Raw genomic sequence first — 27,601 nt, forward strand, 5'->3', positions numbered from 1 at the left:
ATTGTACTTAATTACATCCTGTTGTAACATTCTGAAATAAGGAGGAGAGTTTATGGATCTGCTCCAAAGAGCTGAAGACTAAAACGGGAGCAGAATTCAGTAGTATGAGGTGCTGAGTAACCTCATAGGTCAGTAAGAGCTGTGCTTTATCCAGCTGATTGCAAAACTGGATCCTTAAACCATTCCTTTTCCACTTAGGAATAAAATCATACAATTTTCTTTGTTCTGAGAAGGGCTTTGCTCTGATTTTCAGCTTGGAGCTTTCTCCAAAGAGATCAAGGAAGGAGTGAGAGGCCTATCAACAGTACTGCAAAGGCTGAGGTTCACATATGTTGATATAAAGAGACAAGCATCTGTTGCCACAAGTGATGTCTCTGTGGTTTTCCAAAACTTCAGAGTTCCTTCTGCTTTCCTAGAATTCCCAATTCCCATTAACTTTGTGAGACTTCTATAATATTTGCTACAAGATTGTCTGTACATTGATGATTTATGGGCACATTTAAGGTTTCATTAAAGAGACAATTATCCCTGGTAGCTGCAGAAAAATAAAAATGAAAACAAATCAACATCCAGACACAGATGCAATTCTTGAAAATGGGCACTCTAAAGACTCAGAAAACAACTTCAAACACTTCTTATTTTATAATGCTTTTCATAGAGCGGGTGGCTTTTGAAACACATGGGGTTAACCATATTTCTCTTATCACTAAAGACAAGATATATATTTAATACATATATGTATATGCTTCCTCTGCTGTTGTTGTTCTGTAGCTCACTTTCCAAAAACTTGATTTATAAGATTATAGTAAACTGGAGTTCCTCAAATGAATGAAGACAAAAAGAAATAGAAGTTATAAAATGATTAATACCAAGGGAAAATCTACTTCCAAGTCTTCGAGGATTATACGGCAAAAGAATAAACCTTCAATTTTATTTTATTAAAACACTGATAATTACACTTACTGGAGAACGAAATCCCAAAAAGAATGAATTGTACGTAGTAGTAAACTACACATAATTACGGTGTTACTCTAAAAGCTTTATCACCCATCATGAGTCATATTCTAGATTAAAAAGATGAGTTACTTAGTGCTGCGTTGTGAGACTGGGCTGACACACTGCTGCCCTTGATTATCACCATGATCTGAACAGTACTGCTGTGAAAGCTAAGTCTGTCCAAAGCCTGTCAGGTAGCAAGGATTAAACCTACGGTTCAACTACACACAGTTGTATTTACACAGTTAAAAGCTTTTTGAATGTTGATTTAATGTACAAGCTTATATGATTATACATAAAACTTGCTGAAAATCATAGTAAGCTATTCAGAAGATCACAGTATTTAAAATCTCTTTGGTGTTAAACAATAGCATAAGTGAAAGCATACATTTAAATATGATTACTTTGAGGGAAGGCTGGTTAATTTTTCAGAATTTTGAGAGGAGCATATACTATGACACTAAATAGTGTTGTTTCTCAAAGTAGTTTAAAATTAAGTATTATTTCAGAATAAAGTTGTTTCTTTTTTTCAATTCCTCAGTGTGCTCCTTTATCAATGTCATCTTGTAGCTGTCAACTGTGCCTTCAAAAAGAAATCTTTTTCATCACTTCTTAAACTATTGAATCAATAATTGTATTTACTGGAGCTGTATATCACAATGAGATCACATTTAAAGGAGCTGAATTTTTATATATAATTTTTTTATTTAAGTAAGTATATTTTAAATAACTTATAAAATGTATGTACATATTTCATGTATATATATATATGCTTATATAGAGAGAGTAATGGAAAATCCAGACACAGTTTATGATATGAAGTGAATACTAAGCAGATCATATTGCAATTCACTGGGTCAGAATGGAGGGAGTAAGGGAGTAATTTCATTAACAACATATTACTACCATTTTGGTTTCCAAGCAGTTGTGTTTTTCTTTCCCCATATTTTTACTTATTCCTTAGAAATGGAAAAATACAAAGGATGTGCTAACTAGCATATGTGTGTGTACAGAAGAGGCCTAACATAAAAGGGGATCATCACAGGACTGGAAACAATAAAACAAGCACATGCATGAACTTAAAATTGGCTCCATGGGCACAGCTCCGGAATAAGTTATGACCTGTTCATCCTGTATTTCCTTTAGCATCTACTGCTGTATAGGAATTAAGCATCATTTGTTAATATTATATCACCTTGGGTCAATGAGATTTACCATGGACTCCATTAAACCATGCTGCTTCAGCTTGTTTACTGGTAGCGAGTGTGCTCTCATCAAAATGGGAGTGAAAGCAAGCACCTAAAAGAAGACTGTGATGCTTCCAGTTTTGGAGATGGGCAATGGATGGTTCTAAATTATTTGAAAGAGAAAACCAGGCCTATGACCAAAGACTAGAGCAGTAGTCACTTCTAGCCCTAGTAGAAACAAAGGTTTAGCGTATGCATCTACAAAGGCAAAGGCCAATAAGATGGTGTAAAATGCTTGCCAAATATTCTTAATGGTGTTGTACAAAAAAATATTGCTTTTGAAACAAAAGCACTATGTTAGTGGTCAGTTTCCCAGTCCTTGCTCATTCTTTTAACTTCTGCTCAGCTCAACTACCAAATCAGTGTTATAACACATAATATGAGCTATAGCAGATCATCTCTGTGTTCCAGAGATGTGTAACATGTATAGATACCTCTACAAATCAGGCTGTGCATTGAGTTTGCATGTAACTTGGCATAGAATATGAGAAATGCAGTCCCAGGTGAAATAATAGTGAAAATGCAGGAATGATACAAATAAGCATGTCTATGGTCCTGGGCAACAAGCTCTAGGTGTCCTTGCCTGAGGAGGATATTGGAGCAGATGACCTCTGAGGTCCCTTCTAGCCTCAGCTGTTCTGTAACTCTGTGATAGTGGGTACAGAGAAAGGGGATCTTACTTTTGTCTTATGCATTGACATCAATCATTCATAGTTGGTTTTTTTTGAGTGGAGTTATGATCTTGCTCAGGTAACTGTTGGATGAACAGGTCTGTGTGATCAAAGTGTCATGCTTTTTCTTTCTACTTTGGAAATTATTTTCTTGCTTTTTATGTCATTTTTGAGACTCCTGTGTCTCTCTTAGTCTGACCAAAGCTATGTTAGTGATCACCACCTATCGTCATGTTACGTGGAGTTAATCCGAGCTGTTTCATGGTACAAATATTTTTTTGTGAAGACTGGTTTTCTTTGCCTCTGGCAGTGCAGGTAGTACAATGCTGGATGGCCAACACAGAGATCTTCTAATTCACTAAGAGTCAGTGAGTTTCTGCCCTGAAAGAGGGTTGAAGTGTTTATTAACTTCGGTAAGATTCAAGTTTCTTTCAGGAAAAACAAAGTCCAGTTTTATTTTCTTTCTTGTTGAGGGACTTATTCCATATGGGGGGGGGGGGGGGGGGGGGGGAGAGGGAGGGCTATATGTGGGTGAAATGATCTCTTTGCAAGAATAAATCATGATCAGATTAGATTACCAGAGCTGCAGAGGAGAAGGTGTAGTTTGAATTGGTATAAAAAACTGTTAAAATCACAGCCAGCTCCCAGGCCGGCTGTTAAAACCTGCTGTCTGAAAATGCCACTCCTCACCCCTGCTGCCCAGTCTCCTGGCTGCTCTTCCTCCTTATCTTCCTCCTATTTGCCCCTGGGTGTAACTCCTGGTAGCTGCTGTACTTCTGGCCCCATAACACTTTCTCGGCAGGACTGCTTCAGTTCTAGGTGGGGCTTTGGTGTTGGTCAGTAGCAAGCATGCATGGGACACACCTTCAAAATGAGGTCTAGTAATTTATTAAAGATGAAATTCCAATCTCTTTACATTTTTAAGGTGATGACTAAGTACAGCAATTACCCCACTATACATTTGTGCACACAAATCTGAGGAACTCTGAATTCATTTGAGCCATGCTGGCATTCTATCTAAGCACATAGACTGCGATCAACTATTTTTTTTGCTGATGTGTTTAACATCTTGTCTATAATATAGCATATAAAAATATGTTTAAATTTATACTCTTCTGTTCTCTAAATGAGATGTTCTTGATGGTTTCCTTCCCCATTGATGTTCCAGCTGGATTGTTTGGTCAGTGTTAATGGGTCTGGGTAACATTAAAATACTCAGATGTGTGCACAGGGTAAGCAGAAAATAGTGCCTATCCAGTTTGGCATGCAGACACAGCTCCCATGAAAGCTTTCCCAACAAATTCCAAAGTGTGAAATGGGAGTTTATTAGATGACATGTGTGAACTGTAAATAGTGGAGTGAGTTGCCACCTCTGGGTGGAAGTGAGCAGAGGGTTAACATGAGCAGGAACTAAGGAGATGTGAGAAGACAGAGTGGGATTTAATGTTTAGCTTTTACTCCCCTGCCAGTTGTCCTATGATGATATATGCCCTTTCACCCTCCTTAGAAGTTATGTTCCATCTGTATACTTTTACAGTGTCAAAACAGTTATAACTTACACCTATTTTCTGACCATTGGATCCCAGAGGTATAACTTTTGTTCTTATTCAGTTGCAGCTGAACCCAAGAGAGATCTTTTTTTCTGTCATTTGTTAACCTTGAGGTTGTGTTGATCTGACATCCTGACTTTCACACACAGTCAGAAACCTGGGAATAATTGTTAGTTTTCTTTGTGACAACCTGTGACTAGAGAAAAACAAAATTAAATATGAGAAAAAATGGAAGTCTATTGAGAGATGCTACCAAAATATACTGGCTCTGCCAAAGTCCAGAAAAAATAGACAGCATTGAATTAACAATGTCAGGTATCTGAGGACTGGCTAATTCATCTATGCATTATCTCAGAACTACATAACACAGTGACCTTTTCTCTGTTTGATTCTTTCAAGTAAAGATTGATCAGAGGTGAAAATAAACACAATCAAAATATAGTAGGTATGTATTTTTAACATAAGTGTTTGTGATTGGAGTGCCTTTTCAATACAGGGCGACTTAAACCAATTGAGAAATCACAGGGTTCTTTATTACATCTAAAATAGCAAACGGCATGTGATTTTTTTTCTTCACTGCCTCCTGCCAGAGGCATCGTGGTTGGGATGTTTACCCCTTTTGGCACATGTTACTACTGACAGCACAAAATAGGTTCAAATATGACCTGTTGCTGTTAATCCCAGACGCTGTGACCAGCGGGGCTTTCAACTTTAAAATTTATGAAAGAGCGTTTGTCTGAGATTCATTGTACCACTGTTAACAGAATTAAAAACTCCACATATATGCATCTTCTGTTGTGCTCCATGCTACAGCTGAACAAATGGAGTGAAAGTTTTACATCTGGGAGGTTAAAGTATATAGTGCATTATACTGTTGAAAGCAGAAGCAAAAACAGATTTTGAGGAGTCACTTTGTCAACTATCTTTTATATTAGGATCTTGATAATGACCACACTTAGACTATCATAATTCTTTTCACTTCCAAAACTCCGTCTCTTTATTCTGGTTACTTACTCCTAGGCTTGCATTAGCCAGGATCAAACCAACGTAAGAAATGCAGGGTGTTGCTTTTCCACTTATTCTGTATCAACAACTGAAAGCCTTCCAGCATTTAATTATTTGGAGCAGCTGCAGTGTAGCACTTGTTTTGACTTGTTGAGCAAGTGCATTTAACTTAGAAGAGTAAATTGAATTAACAACACATGTTTACCAATGAATTTTTCAACAAAACATTAGCAATTGAAGACCAGCAATTTCATTAAAACATTTATTTTATCCCATATTTTAGTGTGAAGTAGTAAGAAAGCATCATAGGTAATCTCACACTGTACAGAACACCTGGGAGATTATGCATGAAAAAGCCAAGCACAGTATGCCTCTTTGGTTGAGGCTACAGATTGGGCAAAGAAGAGATTTAGTGCGGCCCTGCAGAGAAGGACTTGGGGGTGCTGGTCGATGAGAAAAGGAACATGAGCCAGCTTCAGTGTGCGCTTGCAGCCCAGAAAGCCAACCGTATCCTGGGCTGCATCAAAAGGAGCGTGACCAGCAGGTCGAAGGAGGTGATCCTGCCCCTCTACTCTGCTCTTGTGAGACCTCACCTGGAGTATTGTGTGCAGTTCTGGTGTCCTCAACATAAAAAGGACATGGAACTGCTGGAACAAGTCCAGACGAGGGCCACGAGGATGATCAGGAGACTGGAGCACCTCCCGTATGAAGATAGGCTGAGAGAGCTGTGGCTGTTCAGCCTGGAGAAGAGAAGGCTGCATGGGCTGCATAGCAGCCTTCCAGTATCTGAAGGGGGCCTATAGGGATGCTGGGGAGGGACTCTTCATCAGGGACTGTAGTGACAGGACAAGGGGTAACGGGTTAAAACTTAAACAGGGGAAGTTTAGATTGAATATAAGGAAGAAATTCTTTCCTGTTAGGGTGGTGAGGCACTGGAATCGATTGCCCAGGGAGGTTGTGAGTGCTCCATCCCTGCCGGTGTTCAAGGCCAGGTTGGACGAAGCCTTGGGTGATATGGTTTAGTGTGAGGTGTCCCTGCCCATGGCAGGGGGCTGGAACTAGATGATCTTGAGGTCCTTTCCAACCCTAACTATTCTATGGTTCTATTCTATGATTCTATGATTTCTTTAGGTCTGTGTTTCTAAAAGTTGCTGGCAGGCACTGTTACACAGTTCCTGGGAACTCTTTCCTGCTCAGGGTGAATGATGAAATCTTTTAATTATTAACTGAGCTGTAATTGTTAAAATAATTAATGAAAAAAACCCCAAATAATTATCCTTTTACATATTCACTTATATTCTACCATGTTTCTGTAATTTCCATTATTTACTTAGTTGCTGCCTACGACTTAGTAAAGTTAAATACATTGCCTGTACATTCTGAGGGGATTAGAAAGCAGAAATTACATATTTTCATAGAATCATAGAATAGTTAGGGTTGGAAAGGACATCAAGATCATCTAGTTCCAAACCCCCATCCATCCATCCATCTTAATAATAATTTAGTGTTTCAAACTATTTTGACTTTTTCAAATGTTTGTTTTGTTAATTGGTAAGAATCTATCAGATCTTATTGACCACAAAAATATTAAGAACTTAAAATGTTAATAATAGAACAGTGCTTTCCTGGTCATTCTCAGAAGACATAATTCTAAAAGAGTTGGCAAGATATATGAATATTTTAACTTTTTTTATATAAGGACGGGATATTGAAATATATTTCTTCTATGGGACATAAAGAAAGGAAACAAATATGTGCTTGCAAAAATAATTTAACAATGGTTTTCCTTTTCATTCTTGTTTGAGATTCCATTAGAGTTGCTGAAGGTTTTTCTTCGTTAACTTTATCTGGACTTGAATTACTTTGGAATCCATACATTTCAGTAATTCTGTGCAGTTACGGAGGGGATGTTCTGCCATTAAAAGTCTGTATTTGATAAACAATAGATGATTTTTCTTCTATTGAAACTGCCACTACCTGCACAGTATTTAAATTTTCAAACCGTTCCTAATTTAGTTAAGCAAAATAGCCAGATATTGCTCATTGATGTCAGTACCTGACCTGGCAATAGAGAATTTAGTGAAATAGCTCTAAATTCACGGCCATGTAACTTGCTTCAGAGTATGACCTATCAAGCTTTCTGCTTGGTGTTTTAATGAGAAAGTATATTTTAAGTAAAAGAAATTTATATCATTTTTTCAAACCCACATCTATAAATCTCTAATTACTTTAAATACAACCAATTTAATAATAATAAATACAGAGAAACTCAAATACACAGTACTGCAATAGAGCCGTTCTTAAGAAACAGAATTGTTGCAATGAAAATAAGTAAAGTTTCTGTTGACTCACCCTTCCTAATTAAGCAAAATTCTCAGTGATCAGGGAAACAGTTTTCCCCAGTGGGAAGGGGAACAGAATTTTGATTAAGTTTCTGACAAGGTCTTTGGTGTTTAGCTAGGATATGTGTGGAATGTAATTTTGGGGACACTTATTTTCAATCCCTGCCTACATTTTTTACTTAAGGAATTGTAGAATCTTAGAATCATTTAGGATGGAAAAGACCTTGAAGATCACAGAGTTCAAATATTAACCTAGAACTGCCAAGTCCACCACTAAACCATGCCCTTACGTGCCACATGTACATATCTTTTAAATACCTTGAGGGATGGTGTCTCAACCACAGCCCTGGGCAGCCTGTTCCAATGTTTGACAAACCTTTCAGTGAAGGAATATTTCCTAATAGCAAATATAAACCTCTCCTGGTGCAACTTGAGGCCATTTCTTCTCTTCCTATCGCTTGTAGAAGATACCAAGACCCACCTCACTACAACCTCCTTTCAGGTAATTGCAGAGAGCAATAAAATCTCCCCTAAACCTTCTCTTCTCCAGACTAAATAACCCCAGTTCTCTCAGCTGTTTCTCATAAGACTTCTTTTCCAGACCATTCACCAGCTTCATTGCCCTTCTCTGGACCCACTCCAGCAACTCAATGCCTCTCTTGTAGTGAAGGGCCCAGAACTGAACACAGTATTTGAGGTGCAGCCTCACCAGTGCCAAGCACATGATGATGACCATTTCCCTAGTTCTGCTGGCCACACTATTTCTTGGCCTTCTGTCCACCTGGGCACAAGTTGGCTCATGTTCAGCCTGCTGTTGACCAACATCCCCAGGTCCTTTTCCACCAGGCAGCTTTCCAGCCACTCTTCCTTCTGTTCTTGTGACTCAAATGCAGGACTTGGTACTTTGCCTTGTTAAACCTCATACAATTGGCCTTGGCCCATTGATCCAGCCTGTGCAGATCCCTCTGCAGAACCTTCTTACCCTCCAGCAGATCAACACTCCCACCCATCTTGGTGTTGTCTGCAAACTGACTGACGGTGCACTCGATCCCCTCATTGATAAAGATACTAAACAAAACTGGTCCCAGTACTGAGCCCTGGGGAACACCACTTGTGACCAGTAGCCAACTGGATTTAACTCCAGTCACCACCACAGTTTGGGCTTGGCCATCCAGACAGTTTTTTAGCCTGCAAAGTATGTGCCTGCCCAAGCTGTGAGTAGCCAATTTCTCCAGGAGAATGCTGTGGGAAATGGTGTTAAAGCTTTACTGAAGTCTAGCTAGACAATAACCACAACTTTTCTCTCACCCACTAAGCAAGCCACCTTATCACAGAAGGAGATCAGGTTAGTCAAGCCTTGTTGGCTTTCCCCCTGATTCTTATTCATGAGTACTGAACCATATTGTCACCACCATCAAGCTCTAGACAATCAAAATACTCCCTAACACACAGGGATGCTCCACCACCTCTCCTTCTTTGTCTATCCCTTCTGAAGAGTTTGTAGCCATCCATTGCAGCACTTCAGTTGTGCACGTCATCTCACCACTTTCTGCGATAGCAAACATGTCATGGCTTTCCTGCTGCACAGTGGTTTCCAGCTTATCTTGTTTGCTGCCCTCTGCATACATTGGTGTAGATGCACTTCAGTTGGTCTATTGATTATGTCACCTTTCAGGGGATGGGGGGGGAGGACACAAGCCCCAGTTCCTTCATGACCATTCTCAGGTGCTTTGCTGTTTCTAACACATGAACGCTAACGCACCCTTCCTCAAACACTGGCATGCTGCTCCAGGCTTATCTTTAGCAAGCCTGGTTTTATCCCTTTCCCCACTTCAAGTCTAGTTTAAAGCTCTTCCAATGAGCCCTGCGAACTCCTGTGCAAAGATTGTTTTCCTCCTTTGTGTCAGGTGAACCCCACCTTCCCCATCTGTCCCCAGCAGACTTGGTGTCATGTAGATCAACCCATGCTTTGTCACCAAGCAGAGGAGTTCCTCTACCTGGACACACCTCCAACAGGTCTGCTTACTGTTGCCATATAATACCAGTGTAAGAGTGGGGCATAGCTGGCATCTGGCTCCTGGGTGGCAGCATGTTCCCACTGCAGAGCTTAGAAAGGCCAGGGTTTTCTGTTGGATCCTTATATGTCTGCTCTTGGGCTTTGATTACAGGCTGATCCACTTTGATCAGAGATGAGTTCACAAAAGATCTCAGTTCAGAAGGTGGATTCTGAATATCCCCAAGACACATGGGCAGACATGACTGAAGCTTGTGCAATGTAAGCTTGTGCAACCCCCCACCTCAGCCAGGGGAGGGAGATGGGTAGGGAAGGGGAGGGTTACTAAGAGTAGATCACCTACACCCCCTTACTACTGGCTACAGAATATGCATGGGGGCGGCAGCCCCGCCTCATGCTGATGATGAAAATGAGTCAAAAGAAATGCAGAAGACTTGGAACTAAAAGGAGAACAAGCAAGTGAGTGTATGACTCTGAAGCTTTGTAATTAAAATACTCAGCTGAATTGTTATCTAGTAAGTGCCTAATGTTAAATGAATAAAAAAAAAAAAAAGAAAAAAAGGGAGAGATGGGAACAGAAGCTCATTTTATTTAATTTTGACCCCCAACCCCTGCATTTCTTCTGTTCAGTGCCCCAGGATGTCACACTGCTGGGCTACTCAGCATCCTGGCATCAGGATACGGTCATTGAGAGCAGATGATAAGATTTGAAATGTCCTTTGACCAAGCAAGAGCTATCTCTTAGTCCTGTTCTCTGAAGCTGCAGATGAGTAAAGAGGAAACGTAGATAAACTCTGTTCTTCTTACTGTATGGTGCAAGACAGTTGACCTTTAACAAACAGAAGTGTCTCTCCACTGACTGTATCAAGCAGTCATCTCTGGTGTCTGAAACAATCCTTTAAGGACAGGCAACTATTTTTATCAATTTCAATGCCTAACTGAAAATAGATTTCCTGAGTCCAGATCAGGATTCTTATCATTCTGTGAACCAGATTAAACCTACCAAAGCAGTAGTGCTTACCCAAGTATTTATATTGTCTGCTTTTATTTTTTTTTTTTAATAATGACTTTGGCAAAGTATTTTTCATCACATCTGGACTTTAAAAATCCACTTGATTTAAAAGCTTTTTAAGAAGATTGCGGTTCTCATTCAAAGGCCAGAGGGAAGAATGAAAAGGCTGTCATTTACTTCAAGAAAACTTTGAATTAGATTTTGTGTTTTGGGGACTTCTAGAGTAAAAAGATGAAAGAGATACTTGCTAAGCTTAGGCTAAGTAGCTAATGTTCATTTTCTATACTGTAAAAGCCTAAATAAAGTTACAAAGTTTCAAAACACATTTTTAAAAATCTGTTATCTGGTCTCCTCAACTGAGGGTGATGTTCTGATGAATGTGCTTCTTAGCTTCTCTTTGATGCACTTCATTAAAATATTCATACCACAAACAGCTGTTAAAAAAACATAAATCCTTAGTTCTGCTCAAGGATCACCTATTTTTTACTATCCACATGCTCTACAAAACATTTGCTGCCTTATTTTGTAAAAAAAAAAAAGAGTTATTTTCAATTGTTCAATAGTGAAGAGAATGTGTTTCTAGAATTTGAATGTTGGAGAGAAGAGCAAGAATGAGGTAAACAGCTATTCGGTGTCTGTCTTTTCACAGTAGCACAATAGCTAATTCCTAGGGCCTCTGACCTTTTAGTGTCCTGTAACATAGTACTTGCATTAATCTGTTGCTTATCTGTCACCTACCACATTTGATATTTCCAGCCTCTGCTTTCAATTATCAGTCATTAGAGGCAGCACTGAGTAATTTCAGAAGAATACGCCTGGAACCTTTGACCTGTTTTTGTCAGATAACCACAAGTGTTCACTGTAGATAAACTATCATTTCATTATATTCAAGATGTAAATGACTGTCGTTTGTAGTGTATCAGCTTACTGTAACCTTTATCACCTTGAAGTGATTAAAACTGACTAGTTTACTTAGTGCTTATACAAAGAATTCAGAGTCAAACAGTGAAATTCAGTGAGATTAGTGTAAATGGCCCCTGAGTGTGGTCTGTTAAGACCCTCTGTTTTGCCTTGTCAAACCGTTTAGTAGTTAAACTGTGACATTAACTTGATTACTGAGGCTTCACTATTTGTGAATCCTGGGATCTTACACTGTAAAATCAGCTTATTACAACATATCTTTAGTTTGTTCCCTGGTTTGCCAAAGAAGCTTTCACTTTCCCTGTGTCACCACATACCAACCTCTTCAGGAAAAGCAAAGCACATGTCAGTGGGGAGCTAATCACTAATGAAAGAGCATGACTGATAGTCCTTCACGCACTATGACCTAAACTTATTGCCAGCACTTCTTAATGTTTTTAAGCTCAGTCAACATTTAATCAGATATTTATAGATGAACTGGTACAATACTCATTACTAAGTATACTGTCCATCCACATATGTGCTTTGTATTTTTTTCCAGAAGACAAGCACTTTCATTAATAAAAAATAGTGCATGATATTTTTTCTTGATGTAAAAAGGCTCCTTTTCCAAAGCATGTTTTTGAGGTAGTTTTGTCTTCATTCTTCTTAGAGTTGGGCTTAGGGTTACTACAACATGAATATTTCATCAGTTTGCCACATTGGTGGAAAATATAATTCTTTCCCATTTTACACACAGGTGTTTGTGATACTCCCTTGAGCCACGATTTGTCTGAGGTAACCATAGTGCTGCATATATTAGTTTCAGGTGGTATAAAGAACAACATTTTAGAAAGATGATGCTAAGAGTCCTAATCAATGAGAGCAAATGAAGATAATTCTTTTTTTACCTAAAAATTTATATTCCTCCAATGGCTGAAAAAGGATTTCCAGATTTTTCTGGTCTACCAGTTTTTAGATGCTGTGATCGGTCCTACAGAGATGAATTTTGGCAGATGAACTGAGCAGAGCTGGAATGACATGAGAACACTCTGGAAGAACTGAATCCTTAAAAATCTTGACCTGTATTTTTTTGGCTGCCAGTGTTAAAAAGTTCTTGTATGGGAAATAAAAATATTTGAGGCATGGTGTCCCTTACATTTCATACCCTTTCAGCAGGACAAAGGACCTGAGACATATCCTGCTGAGCATTCACAGTTTTCCCTGACAAGGCATTTATTGGTCGCAGAAGTGATCAAGAGTTGTGTAGTATTTGTATATCAAAATACTCAATATCGTGAAATAACATTTCTCTTTTATAACTTGGCTATCATTCTAGCCATTAGCCATGGCAATGGGTGTAAACTGGAACACAGGAAGTTCCACGTTAACATCAGGAAGAACTTCTTTACTGTAAGAGTGACAGAGCACTGGAACAGGTTGCCCAGGGGGGTTGTGGAGTCTCCTACACTGGAGATATTCAAGGCCCGCCTGGACAAGTTCCTGTGTGATGTACTGTAGGTTACCCTGCTCTTGCAGGGGGGTTGGACTAGATGATCTTCTGAGGTCCCTTCCAACCCTTGGGATTCTGTGATTCTGTGATTCTGTGATTACTGTAACATCACCATCACTGCTTTTTTTAACAGTCTATAATGTGAGATCTTAACTTGTCTACATTTATAAAAACTGATTTTGTTTTTTACATTGGCAGACAGAAATTTGCAGTTAGAGATTCTGGCTTCACTGTGGAGAGTGGCACCTCCCCATTCAGTTCTCTGTGGTGGTTAGTGTCTGTTTCCTACAGCCCTTCATTTCTGCAGGCTGTTGCCACTCCCAAGTCCTAGCCTGCCTGTAAAATCTGTCTTGCCCAAGGGAATTTTGAACTATTGTCATTTTCAAATGGCAGTGCTGTCTCTTCCTTGGGGATACAGGGAAACACGGATAAGTACTATCTGTTTGAGCTGTAATAATTTTGGGCCCATCAGGAAGCATTTTTTCAGCAGTTGTGAGTGGTCCTGAGAGAACCCCATCAAAGCTATCACAAAGTATTGTAGAGATTTCTGTCCAAACTATAACAGACATGGACAGAACTGCTGGTTCCAAACTAATGTTACTAATTACAATGTACTTGTAAGAAACTAGACAAAAGAAAACCTCAAACCCAAATAAAAAATAAACAGGCTGAGAGTACTGGCATTTAAACCTTTTATTCAGCGTCTAATTCTCCAAAGCTTACTCATAGTGAATAGTGCTTAGTTACCCATGAGTGTTGGTAAATAGTTGTTGAATAAATACTAACCAAAGCTGTCAGAAGGGGTTGCTTTTAAAGGTCCGCTTTTAATAGATTTTTTCATTTGAAAGCTATTGACCTATCTGTTCCATGTCAGCTTTAAAATGCTCAGTTATAACCTTAGAAACTTGCAGCAGACTCTTTGTACCAGAAAAAGTCCTCCCTGGTTCAGTGCATTTGCATATGCTAATCTCTGCCAAGTTCTCTCCAAAATGAAAGGCTTTACATGGACATTAAAAAAAAAAAAAAAAAAAAAAGAGAAAGCAAACAGCCCCCAAACCTCGACAGATCTCCGTATATATGTCACAGTTTAGAACCGAGCAGGGGAGCTGCTAAATAGACTGTATCCTGTTTCTCTTCAGTAGCAGCCCATTCATCTTCAGGTACAGAGCAGCCAGTTTACATGCTTCTGCCATACTTTTTCTACATAGTGTAGGATGGCAAACCCATGTAAGCTAAATACACACTTGAGCCAAGTAAACCTCACAGTTAGCAGACAATTTTCCTTTTGTCAGCCAGGAGAAAGTCCATTTTCGCTGAAGATGAAGTGTTCTTATATCCTATATATTTCTTCCTTTTTTTTTTTTTTTTGGTAGTTCTTAAAGGCAACATAGATTTGCAATTTTTTTTTAAATGTATGATAGTGAAAGCAAGGATAGTTTACATTTTTGAAAGGCTGAAAGGGAAGTACACTGTAACTGACTAGCTACATGGCCACAGGTGACTGAACTAGTAACTACTGCTCTGAAAATAACGTAAATACTTTTCCTTCAATAGCTTTCACTTTATTATGTCTGTAACTGTACCCTTATATGGCAAGCACAAAATGTATTTTTTTCTTTCAATGCATTTTTAGTTTGTAAGACCGCATACACATTATAATACACTTGTGTAAATATATATAGTCATATGCACAAGCACATACACACTGTGTATGTAGACAAAATTGCTTGTACACATATACATGAACATGTAAGTATAAATATACACATATATTGTAATAACATACACATTTTTGTGTTTATACATGTAACATTTAGTAATTTAAATATGTGCTTTCTCAGACCTGGCATTGTTCTCTCAGGTTTGCAGACTGTTAATGCAACAAAATGAGCAGTGCTTATAGGAGGGAGCATGTAGGGGAGCTGGGTGCAGTCATAAAGGTTTAGCTGGTTATCCAAAATGAATCCCAGCTTGGAGTGTTCTACGCTTTGTCCACCATTAGTAAGATAAACCAGCTATTGGACAAGGCAGGAAGAACTTCTCCAGAAGTGAGAATTTCTTTCTTCTCACAGAGCACAGCTTCTTCATAGGTCAGTGATACATTACACTGTGGCAGTGGAAACCATTGATCATTTTCCTTTCTACATCTGTAAAATCTGAAGTATTAATCCCATAAAATGGGGTTACTAATCAGCCAGTACTGTGGCCTCTAGTTTCCCTTGCCACATCAAAACACACATTCACTTGCACAAGTCTCCCAGTTAAGGGTCAGAACTGCAGCAGACAGTGGAATTAGCCCCAGATCAGCTGTAAACTTAAATAATTAATTTATGGAAGTTTAATAAACTAAATAAACTAAAATCCCCTGTTTATTCCCCCTTAAAATTCTGTGCAATTGTGAACTAAGCAATGACTGGGTTAACTTTTCTATTTTAAAGGCAGCGTCAGAAGCAATGGGAGCTACATCTCCCCATCCACAGCAGGTTTGAGGGGTCTTCTCAAGGCACGAGTGTGTTCCCTTTGCTGCTGGGGTGCTGCAGCCACTCAGCCCTGACTCATGTCTCCTTCATCTGACCACTGGCAAGATGACGCTTATGCCATTAGAGTACAACGTGTTAATTTATATGATGTAACTGCTTCTTAAATATATAATTGTCCTAGTACAATATACTACCAGCTCAGAATTTATTACATTAAGTGAAAATGAGCAGCATTCCTCTCATCTGCCTGGTTATCAGCAGCAATTAGTGTTTTCCAAAGTCATCCATGGCTCTGACATTACTACTGCTGTGCTTATGAAGCTTATGTGCTTATGTGCTTACATTGAAGTCCTAAATCATTTCACAGCTTTTAGCTTGTCCATATTTCTAGTTATTTTACAGCATGCCCCCTTTCTGCTTTTTTTGATATTCTTTCCACTCCAGCTTCTGGAATTTGTATAAAAGCCACTGAGGGTTTTTTCCTTTTGAACTGAAGAAACTGGTCTGGTGGAATTTCCTTTAACTGGAAGTATGTCTGGACTTGTGGTTTTATTATTTGCACAGTTTTTATGTTGTCCCATTTGTTTACTCTGAAGCACAGGGAATGCTCCATTAATCATGGGAAATGGGCATTTGTTTCACCTCTTTAACTTACATTCAACTCTTTTTCTCACAGTTGAAAGCGACAAGGACTTCTCCCACCAGCGAAGGCACTACAAAGAATTTCGCTTTGACCTTACTCAGATCCCGCATGGAGAGGCAGTGACAGCAGCCGAATTCCGGATATACAAGGATCGAAGCAACAGCCGCTTTGAGAATGAAACCATTCAGATTAGCATATATCAGATCATCAAAGAATATCCAAACAGGTAACTTCTTGGCATGAACATATCACATGCTGAATAGCATCTCATGTTTCTGTCTTAAGTAGGGAGACAATAACTGATCATAAGCATACCCTCAACAAGGCATCATTGCTATCAATGTGGCTTGTGCAGCATTAATTCCTAAGCAACGACAACAGATACTGAACAAGAATAAAATTTATCTTCAATGTAATTTATTCCAGGTTTATGGAGAGTTACAGCCCAATCTCACCAAATAATCTGCCCATGACCAGGGGGGTTGAGGGTTCACGTTCTCAGTGAGCAAATTGTGGAATCGTATGCACAGTTTAAGCTTTTGGATTTGGGAAATGCACTATGTGCTGACACTGAGCAAATAATGTATTTGTACTTTAAGGTACTATTAGCCAAGATTCACTTAGCTCCTTAAAGGCATGTAGATTATTCAATTTTGTTTACTTTTGGAGGAGTATGCCTTTTTTTTGCATGTGCTTTAATATTTTGAAGAATATAATTAAAAGATAAAGTCATGCACTAACTTTAAGATGACATATGTGCACTTCACATATGCTGCTCACCATAACTGAAAATTGAAATAAATCATAGAATTGTTTAGATTGGAAAAGATGTTTAACATCATTGAGTCCAACCATAAACCTAACACTGCCAAGCCCACCACTAAACCATGACCCTAAGAGCCACATATGATGTTACATATGAGCAAATCTCTGAATCTGAGTTTGCAGAACTCTGTGTGTGATGTATTTCCATGACTCTACAAGACCTGAGTGAATGCCTAGATTTTGCTAAGCAAGATAACAAAATACCTGGAAATTTCCATTGAAAACTAGTAGCAATTCCAAGATACATCTTAAAAAAAGCTACATACACCCAAAGTCTGTGTTTTGAAATTAGATTGGCTTACGTTTTTTGTCAGAAAAGTGGGGGGGGAAGGTTTTGGTTTTTGGCTTTTTGTGCTCGCAGCCGAGAAAGCCAACTGTATCGTAGGCTGCATCAAAAGGAGAGTAACCAGCAGGTCCAAGGTGGTGATCCTGCCCCTCTACTCTGCTCTTGTGAGACCTCACCTGGAGTATTGTGTGCAGTTCTGGTGTCCTCAACATAAAAAGGACATGGAACTGCTGGAACAAGTCCAGAGGAAGGCCACGAGGATGATCAGGAGACTGGAGCACCTCCCGTATGAAGAAAGTTGTGGCTGTTCAGGCTGGAGAAGAGAAGGCTGCGTGGAGACCTCATAGCAGCCTTCCTGTGTCTGAATGTGGGCTATAGCGATGCTGGGGATGGACTGTTCATTAGGGACTTTAGTGATAGGACAACGGGTAACGGGTTAAAACTAAACAGGGGGAGTTTAGATTGGATAAAGGAAGAAATTCTTTACTGTGAAGGTGGTGAGGCACTGGAATAGGTTGCCCAGGGAGGTTGTGAGTGCTCCATCCCTGGCAGTGTTCAAGGCCAGGTTGGAAGAAGCCTTGTGTGGTATGGTTTAGTGTGAGGTGTCCCTGCCTATGGCAGGGGGGTTGGAACTAGATGATCTTGAGGTCCTTCCCAACCCTAACTATTCTATGATTCTATGAAATAACAAAAACTCTCCCTCCTGTTGGAACAGATAAAACATTTCTATCTTGGGCATGTTTAACAAAAGCAAAGGAAATGGCAGTCTAAACTTGCAGAGTATTCTGGAGAAAAAAAAGAAAAGCCTCATCACCAGTTAGTTTGAAGGCTGTGCCAGAGTTCAAATATATTTTCTTCCCACAGAAAGATGAGCTTGTATCTTCAGGTGAGACCTCTGAACATCAAGCATTAAAATATTTATGGCCATAAACAGGGAGTCATTTTATATCAGCGGAGCAGAACCAATAGAAGGGAAAGTGCTCTCCTTCCAGAATACTTTCTGTGTTCTTGGTAAATTTAGGGATGAAGATAACTGTGGGATATTTTAATCTCTTTCTTCAGCTTGCAAAAATTCTTTTGATATAAGTTCTAAAAGAAACTTCTTGGAGGAAGGAACGAAGCAAGAGGGAATAAAACATATCTTTTTAAAGAACACAGACCAAGGCTAGGGTGATGAAAGCTCTTCACCTGAAAACTTGACAGATTTTTTTAAAGCACTAATGGGAAAGTTAGTTTTTCTAACCCATTTGATGTATCTTTTCCTTTTTTTTTTTTTTTTATTTTTCACAATAGGTAGTTTCTATTATCTGTCAGAGAAAGCATACCTGCTTACTACTCTGAAGCAAGATCACAGTTTAATATTTTCTCACTTGTTAAAATGACAACTGTCCCTGAGAAACCATTAAAACACTCTTGATTTCTTCCAATACATAAACATGAATTTAAAAATGTTTTATATTTTCATTTATAAACGTAAAAGACCCATGTCCTCTAGTGGAAGCATGATGCTAGATAGGGGACATGCCACTCATTCAATTTCACCAGTAGAGCTACAGAAAATGTCAGATATAAAAAAAGTGTTTCCCTCCTGTTTTTGAGTCTGAGAGTCTCTCATACATGGAGTATATAGAGGCAAATGTCTTCATGGGACAGGATGGGAGACCACAAGCTCTTCACGGTTCAAATTCGAAACAAAGAGCTCTTCCCACAAGCTTCTGGACACCAGACTGAAGAGCTCCCAAGAATATTTTACCTTTTTCTTTTTTTTTTTTTTTTCCCAAGGTTTTTTTTCATTAGTTTGTTTTTTTTTTTTTTTAATAGAGCTACAGTTTTTTCTTCAGGGCCCAGACTTATTTATGTTATTCTTGACTTTTACACCTCAGGTTTCCCCTACAGACACACATGACATTTTAGGTAAAAAAAATTCAGCAGCTGAAACTGCAGAATGTGAGGGTAAGAGAAGGGTGGTGAGGCCAGAGGTGGTTGCCTAGAGAAACCGTGGATGTCCCATTCTTGGAAGTGTTCAAGGCCAATTTGAAAGGGACTTTGAGCAACCTGGTCTAGTGGAAGGTGTGGGTGCTCACAGAAGGGCTGGAACTGGATGATCTTTAAGGTCCTTTCCAACCCAAACCATTCTGTGATTCTCTGATGTGCCACCCTCCTTACTAGTGCCATACCACAGCAAAACTACCAGGTTTGGCCCTACTCATCCACCCTTCTTTGCTTTGAAGAGGAAACATGGGTGTCTGATAGGGTTCTGCTATGTTTTCAGGCAAGGAGTGATCAGTGTTTAGTGTTTCTGAGTTGCAGACTAAGGATTATGTTGTAGTCTTGGACATTTTTCTGTCTCTGCGGTAGCATGGCCACTGAAGTGTGTGTATTGGATGTGGCTGAAGTTGAAAATACAGTCTTCAGGATTTTCTATTTGTTCTGAGGAAACATGTAAAGCACAGCTTATGGCAAGGCAAACTTTCCTATGCAGCCCTGCCAATGTACTCCTACCCAGATCTTTTCTCATGACGAAAGTAACACAGTCCAACAGGCCAAATCCTTGTTCATGATCTGGTGGCAGCTAGCCACTAATTTAACTGAACCCCAAGGATTCTTCCCACATTAGGGAATCCTCAAGTGACATTAAGATACTAAAGCAGCTTTCTGGAATGAGGCAAGAGGTGAAGCAGCATCGTGGGGATGGCCTATTACATAGTAATTGTGACTTGATCTGGTCAAAGCCTTCCCTGGGTTTCAATATATATAGATGGTTTATTCCACCTTTACTTTCTTAAGTGACCCAGGAGATGTAGAGCTTCTTAGACATCCTGCCCAGAGCCTCTATGGTGGAATTCTTGACTGTGGTAGCATTTCTGCTGTAGACAACTGGCCATTTGGGACCCGACTGAGATCACTAAACATAAACAGCCTCCATTAAGGCAAAGCCAATCAGCTGTATTTTGCCTGAATGTGTTCACTGTTGCATTTCAGGCTATTTACGACATAATGCCTTACTTTTTTATTATGTGCTGTAGGCTATTTTTTAAATAGAAATATTTTTTAAAATTAGAGCCAAAATTTTGCAGCTGTTTTTTATTTTAAGAGTGATCATTTTCTTTTCACAGAATAAAGGAGAAATTTAAAATTAAAAACATCACAAAATGTGATGAAAAATTTGAGTGAATAACACCAGCTAATCAGGGAATCCTGACCTCAGGGATCAGGTTTTCACCCCATGTTTGTATCAATTGTGAATTTAATATTTTTTCCCTGACAAATAGTTTGAATTTCTCTAGCAAATTGCTGTTCTGTGGGCTAAAGTATGAACACTGGAAAAATTTTCTTTATTCTAATATGCATTCTCAAGAATCGGTTCTAGTTTTCTTTAGGTACTCACAACTAATTTTTGTTTCATTTGCTGAGTTAATAGGTAAGAACTATCTGACTCTTTTAGTGTATTGCCTTAGCTAGGTCACTATGTTTCTAGGAAGGTAGACAACAAGATTGACATATCAATGCCAAAGACACTTTGGTGTGAGTGTCTGCTACAGTACAAAGTAATAAAGTCACATTAAGAAGAGATCGACAGGGAAAACTTGTCCTTTATAGTGGTTTCTGGACTGCGCCATTAGTAGCGCATTATTCCGATTTGGCATATGAGACATTGTGCATCCTGACTTTTGAGAATATTTTGTATCCACTCCAGTAAAGGCTATACCTGAAAGAATCCATATGGGAAAACAATTATGTATGCTAGGAGGAGACAAGAAAAACGTGAAATTATAACACTGTGATACTGTACTATTTTATATTCCAAATAATTTTGCAGTTTTTTATTAAATCTACTAATAGATACAAGAAATATTTATAAATAAGCATTTTAAAAAGTGTCACATTCAGAATTAAACTTTTCAGCTTTAAAGTTCTGATAAAACTGCTTATTAGAGAAAAAAGTTGGCATTTATGACTCCAGAGAGTACTATTTATGAACTTGTGGTACGTTGTTAATTTGTTCAGTTGCTAGCATAGCAGGTCAGGCTCCTTTGAATTGTAAGACTGTTTTCATATTAGCTCCAGAGGGAGAACGTATGTTTTCTTCTTGTGTGGTCATCAACATAGTTCTACTAGAATGGAAGTGGTAAGAGCCCACCAAAAGATTATCCTTTAACAGAAGGAAAAAGGCAACTTGAAAGAAAGCCCTTTTGATTTTCTTAAAACAAAACCCAAACAAAACAAAACCCAACTCGGTTATATTTTCTGAGCTCTGTAACCCAACTCTGCAGCTACTTCTCACATGTAAGTAAATATAGGCTTGTCGTAGCTCATTTGGTTTTATGTACCTGAGTGTTGAACAACCACACTTTTAAGAGCTACATGAGAAGTTTCTTTCAGCGTCAGACCTTCTAGGTGCATTTACAGTGTTTAGTCTAGCTAAGACAGTAACTTCCTACAATTGTTGTGATTAAGCAGCATAAAAATACAGTGACAGGACCGTTGTAAATTAAAACCACTTTTTATATGCAAAACTTATTATTTCTGTCTTACCTCTTTAAGCATACATTCATTCTCTCTGTAAGGTAACAATACTATTCTGAGGTCTGTACAAGCCAAGTCTGTCTCTAGTTGACATGGACTGTCAACATTTTGAATATAATACTTTTTCTTGCATATTATTGCTTTGATTATTATTTATGGCAGAAAAGAAATAGGTTTCTATAACTCTAGATTTCGGTTAAAAAAGCTAAATGTTGAAAACAGTTTTTAATAATGCATGCTGCTTTGTAGAAACATGTAAACTGTAACTGATGAGAGTTAAATATCTTGGGCTTAGTGCGGTCATTGTAGTAAATTATTTGTACTACAGATGTGGTTCTGGAACCAATTGTATGAGGAGATATGTGAAAACAGAACAAATAAATGATCCATGCTAAACATTTAGTAACGTGATTATACTAACTCCCCTGAGCAGTCCTTCTGAATTATTGGAATATTTCATGGGAACAAATTTCAGAATATTCTGGGGAGCTGAGGGTTAAAATGTAATAATTGCATTATTGAATAGGTATAAAATTTCTACTTTGATACAGAGTCTTATTTTCTAAACATCTGTACTAACATGAAACTGTCTGAACTGTATTCATGCTTTGTCATGATATAGCTTCTGTCGTATGTTATTAATAACAGATTTTTTTTAGCAATGCTATCCCTTTGAATTTTAGCTGAAAATGGAACATGACTTTGACATTTTTGTCTTTTACACTGAACGGCTTATAAAAATTGACCTGTCCTGAGACATTCTAATGCTGAAAGATCAATGCTTTATACACAGCCTCAATTAATATTTTTTGTATTTATATCAGGAAGCTGGATTTTCCAGAGCTGCAGTTTTTACACGCTGACGCTCATTTCAGAAAGGCCTCTCATGGGAAATACCTGTATTGTACTTAACAATTACATGTTAGCTACAGCACATGCTGTACTGTGTCGTGAGGGTATGCCATAGAATCTTAAAACCATATAATCTTTTAGGTTGAAAAAGACCTTTAAGCTTACTGAGCATGTCAAAGGATTATTCATCTGGACTCCAGGAAGTTATTGTCAGCAAGGAAATTAAGGACAAAAAATAATAATATTTGAAAACCTTAACTCTATTTTCTTTAACTTAGGGATGCAGACTTGTTCCTGTTAGATACAAGAAAGGCTCAAGCTTCTGATGTGGGCTGGTTTGTGTTTGACATCACTGTGACCAGCAATCACTGGGTGATTAACCCACAGAACAATCTGGGCTTGCAACTCTGCGCTGAAACTGGGGACGGTAAGATCATAACTGTAGATCATAAAGCTGTATATGCTCTTGTCATCTCTTCCTAGAACCTCTTACGGATGGGTGGGGTTTTTTTAACTTGTCTGAGTGACAGTTTACAGAGAATTTATAAGCAAAGAACACAAGTCTTATTTTGCCTTAGCTATAGTGTGCAAACTTTCTATTACTTTTAATTCTGTACGGTGTGGCAATTATAAGGCTAACTGAATCAAATTAAATTAAATGAAGTTTTGGATAATATCTATTGCATAGAAAAATGAAGTTTCATTTTAATGTTCTTCCACTGATAATTCAGGAAATTCAAGGAGATTTGCAGAATTTTTGTTTTAGAAAGTTTCAAATAACTTTCTGGTCTGAATCACAGACAGAGCTGTAAAAAAACCTCGGGACAGTTCAGGAAGGATCTCATGGCCAGTGGTACTGTTGTTGGAGAAAGTTTAACAATTGGGTAATATGGGAATTGGTTATCTATAATTTGGGGGAAAAAATAAAAAAAAATCTAAATTTTTTATCTTGAAATGGGTTAAAAGTTTGAAATCTTGAGGATTTTAATTGCCTGAAAACTAGAAAGAACACTGTCAGAACTGAAGTCAGCTGTGTGGTTTTTAGTACAAATTTACTGAACTACTACATTATTCACAGTTATGCTCTTCAGTAAAAAGTGAAAATGCATCTCAATGCAAAATAATATTTTTAGAAGAAATGTTCTTTACTTAGACTTCTTTAGAAAGTAATAAAAAGAGACTTACATACTGTTTTTTATATGATGGTTCACTTAATCCATACTACTTTACAAGCAAACTTTCAGATTTAGCTCTTTCTTGTCAAAAAGCTTTTTATGTCAAAGGTCAAGGGATCTATGATGCTAGTTAATTTAAACCTTAGCTGACATAATGTTAATGAGTAGCAGAAGAAACCCTGGTGTAAGGATTAATATTTTTTTCTTCTTTCTTTGTTCTGGCTACATTTTCTCATTGTTTTTGATCTGAATTCTCCCTCAGGCTCAGCTGGGCTGTGAACAAAGCCTCTCATACTTTTTCAGCAAGTGCCCTGGCTGCTGGAGAGTTATGCAAAAACTACCTTCCTTTAGGCGTGCTGCTTAAAAAGGGAGTTGGCAGGCTTGAACCAGAGCAGATGACCATTTCACCTAATACTGCCTAGATTCTCAGACTGCAGTCAGTGAGAAAGGGAGGCAGCAATGCAAAGTAGAGCAAGTTGCTGCTGCATTCAAGCAGCCTTCAAAAGCACCACGCCTGAGCTTAGGCTGTATGCAGAGCAGCCCTGTTAGCCTGGTTTTGTGAGGCCATTTTTAAGCCCTTCAAATTCTGGAGAGGTGACACCTCCATCAGGCATCCAAATTAGGTGGACTGGCTTCTCACCAGATTTCCTGCTCCAGAATAAACTTCATCCTTGACTTTTTTTCCAGGAGACTCAAATACAGAAATTCTTGAAAATTAAATATATGTCAAAGGCATTCATTAAGAAACCTTGGAATCAGCAATTTGTTGGTTCTAGCCTCAAAATTATATTCATTCAGTAAACAGCAGAAAAGTTTGTATGGGTAAAAGGAAACCTTTAGGTTAATACACTGAAGAAATTGTAAAATAATAGTTTATGTAAATATTTCCCCTGTCCTACTCCCAAGACCAGAAAGGTGATAGTCAATTTTCTATTTTAAACTCCAAAGCCACAAGCAGCTTTACCTTCTGCACCTCACTAAATTTTTCAACACAGCTGCTCCAGTGAGGAGGGAATTCCCCTCTTCCCTTACTTTCTGTTTCCTTTTCAGCTTATTCATGCAAGAAGAGTGGTCTTCTAGGGACTAATGCTTTCAAAACTATAGGGAAGACCTGTGCGGGACCACTTCAGCTTAGCATAAGGGAAGTCATCCTTTCATGCTCTTACAATTTTGCTCTTAAGGCTTTGATTATTTTTATTGGGTTGTTGTTACTTCTGGAAGCTATTAGAAACACCAGCCGTTGAATGACATGTTTGTGTACAGACAGAACATGAATTTTTATACATGACTCAGTATGTAGTGGACTCAGTCTGTAACCCAGAGAACCCCACTCACCTTCCCTCCAACCAGTTTTCAATGAAAGCTCAGGGACTGACTCAGATCAGCGGAAAATCCTTCCCTTGGCTCAAATGAATTTTAGGCCATACAGGACTGAAGAACATTTCTTCATGCCTCCAGCTGTCCACTGAGATTATGGGAGGTAAAGGAGTTATGCCCTCATAACTGGAGAGACATTTATGATAAAACCTGATCTGTTAACCTTCCAATTGCAACAGATCATTAAACCAAATGGGATTCTGTTAAGTCAGAGGATCCCAGTTTTAGGTATTCAGACGCTGTAAACACATACTAATTTTTATATTTATTCATACAAAACCTTTGAAAGGGGTTGCCAATAACTACTGAGACTCCAGGGTTCTGCTATATTCTTATCATCACCATTAACAATAATCTTTCTTAAACTTATCTTTCAGTGACTTTTTGCATGCAATTATTTGTGTAGATAGATTTGTTTGGTCATCCCTGAATACGGTGTATAAATAATAATAATGTCTGCATGAGGAATAAAAGAATTTGTAATTATTTAATATAACTGTGATAAAAACAGCTCTGGAAGAAAGTCTAGTTATTGTAATTCATATTTTCCCCCCTTTGAAAATGCTGCAAAAGTACAAAAAGCCACATGACATTGGAATGTGTTTTCTCTTTTCTTTAAGGCAGTATTTGATATCATACGTCTCATTTTAGCATGAAATGTAGATTTTTTCTCTTAATGGGACATTTTATTTTGAACAGTAAGAATAAAGGTTTGCATGACACATATGGAAGCTGTCAACATGTAATGCACTGTTTCCCTGGGGCTGTGGTAAATTAAGGATCAGGATTTTTTTATTCTTTTTTTTAATGTCTCCTCAACATTCTGCAGCATCCCCTATTGGCTGATTCCCTCCTTTCAACACCAAAACTCTACTTAGTGTTTCAAAAGAGAGGTGATCATTTTCACACTGATGGAAGTGCGGGTGTTAGATGAATTGTAGCATAAAATCAATGTAGATGCAGAAACAATTTGAAAAGCTCCACGCAATGAGTTTCCTGTATATATAACACATCTCCTAAGACTTAAAACATGTTCCAGTGAATCGGCACCTTTGTATTGACATTTAATATTTTTATAATTGGGAGTCAGCAACGGTTTGAACATCGCTTTTACTGAAAGAGTATGAATAACTGCAAAAGTATTACTTTTGCTGTTTATATCATTGCTGAAGAGAACCTAGTGTTGTCTACAGAAAATTGGAGAGGCAGATAATGTGTAATGATGGTTATTGATCTATAGAATAAAAGAGGTTCCAAATACACAGCTCTCAATACAACATCCTGGGTAGCCCCTGTATCCATGCAGTTTTGTGCCTTTTCTTATATTGCTGCAGCTCTCCATTATTTTCCATCCAGCTGCACATCAGATGGGAAGAAACTGGTGGTAACTTTGAGAAGCCCAAGCTTACTAAGGTGATTTCTGTTACCAACTAGTCCTATGCAAGGTTTCTTTGGGCTTTCCTGCTCTTTGAGACTCTTACTTCAGATATTTCTTTTTTTCCTCAGAGCAAAGAGAAATGAAAGAAATAGGTTCCTTGATACATGTGAAGCCTGGGGAAGGCAAATTCTCCAGCACGTATTCATATGGGTGCACTCAGGCGTGTATCACCTGGAAGGGTGTTTGGCTCCTAATCCTACATGCTGCAGGAAGGACTGGTGAGGCTCTTCTCCAATGATAATGGGGAAGGCATTAAGAGACACTTTTCTTTAGCCTCTCCTTCTTTCAGCCTCAGCCTTCCAAGGTCACTTTCTCCTACAAAAGTGCTTCTTTTTCAGAGAAGCAACGTGTCCACATTCTCTACACTGCAGAGGGACGCTGGCTTGTTTTCAACCCATAGCAACCTGTGGAAGCACCCTGGCTTCTTCAGGTAGTTGGCTGCACACTTTTCATTGGCTGTGGACTCGCCCTTATGACACTAAATGTTATAAATCTCATTTGAAGGTTGCCCCCAGTCAATCTTGTCACCTAATGGCCTCCAGAGCCATCAGTGCTCTGGAAGGTGCTGGTGGGTTGTTACATTGAAGTCTCTTGGTGCATCTGGTATTTACAAGACAAAGTATCAGAAGTGAGTTCACCTTCATTAGTTTCCTTAGGGTAGGGGAAGATAGGATTTATAATGATATGTATATGGACCTTGGCAGGCAATAGGTCTGCCTAAATTCTGAGCCATCTGGAAGCCGTATAG

The 27,601-nt window shown here is 38.5% G+C and overlaps 1 protein-coding gene across 1 annotated transcript in view; it reads left to right on the top strand.

The window, feature by feature from the left end:
* The window catches only part of BMP5 (bone morphogenetic protein 5), a 60,586-nt gene that overhangs the window by 10,686 nt on the left and 22,299 nt on the right, over positions 1 to 27,601 (top strand). Inside the window, exons 2-3 of the mRNA XM_065679156.1 lie at positions 16,407 to 16,599; positions 23,142 to 23,290. Coding sequence (XP_065535228.1) covers positions 16,407 to 16,599; positions 23,142 to 23,290 — 342 coding nt within the window. The remainder of the gene's footprint in view (positions 1 to 16,406; positions 16,600 to 23,141; positions 23,291 to 27,601) is intronic.

Source organism: Lathamus discolor, chromosome 5 (assembly GCF_037157495.1).
Source record: "Lathamus discolor isolate bLatDis1 chromosome 5, bLatDis1.hap1, whole genome shotgun sequence".
Classification (NCBI taxonomy): Eukaryota; Metazoa; Chordata; class Aves; order Psittaciformes; family Psittacidae; genus Lathamus; species Lathamus discolor.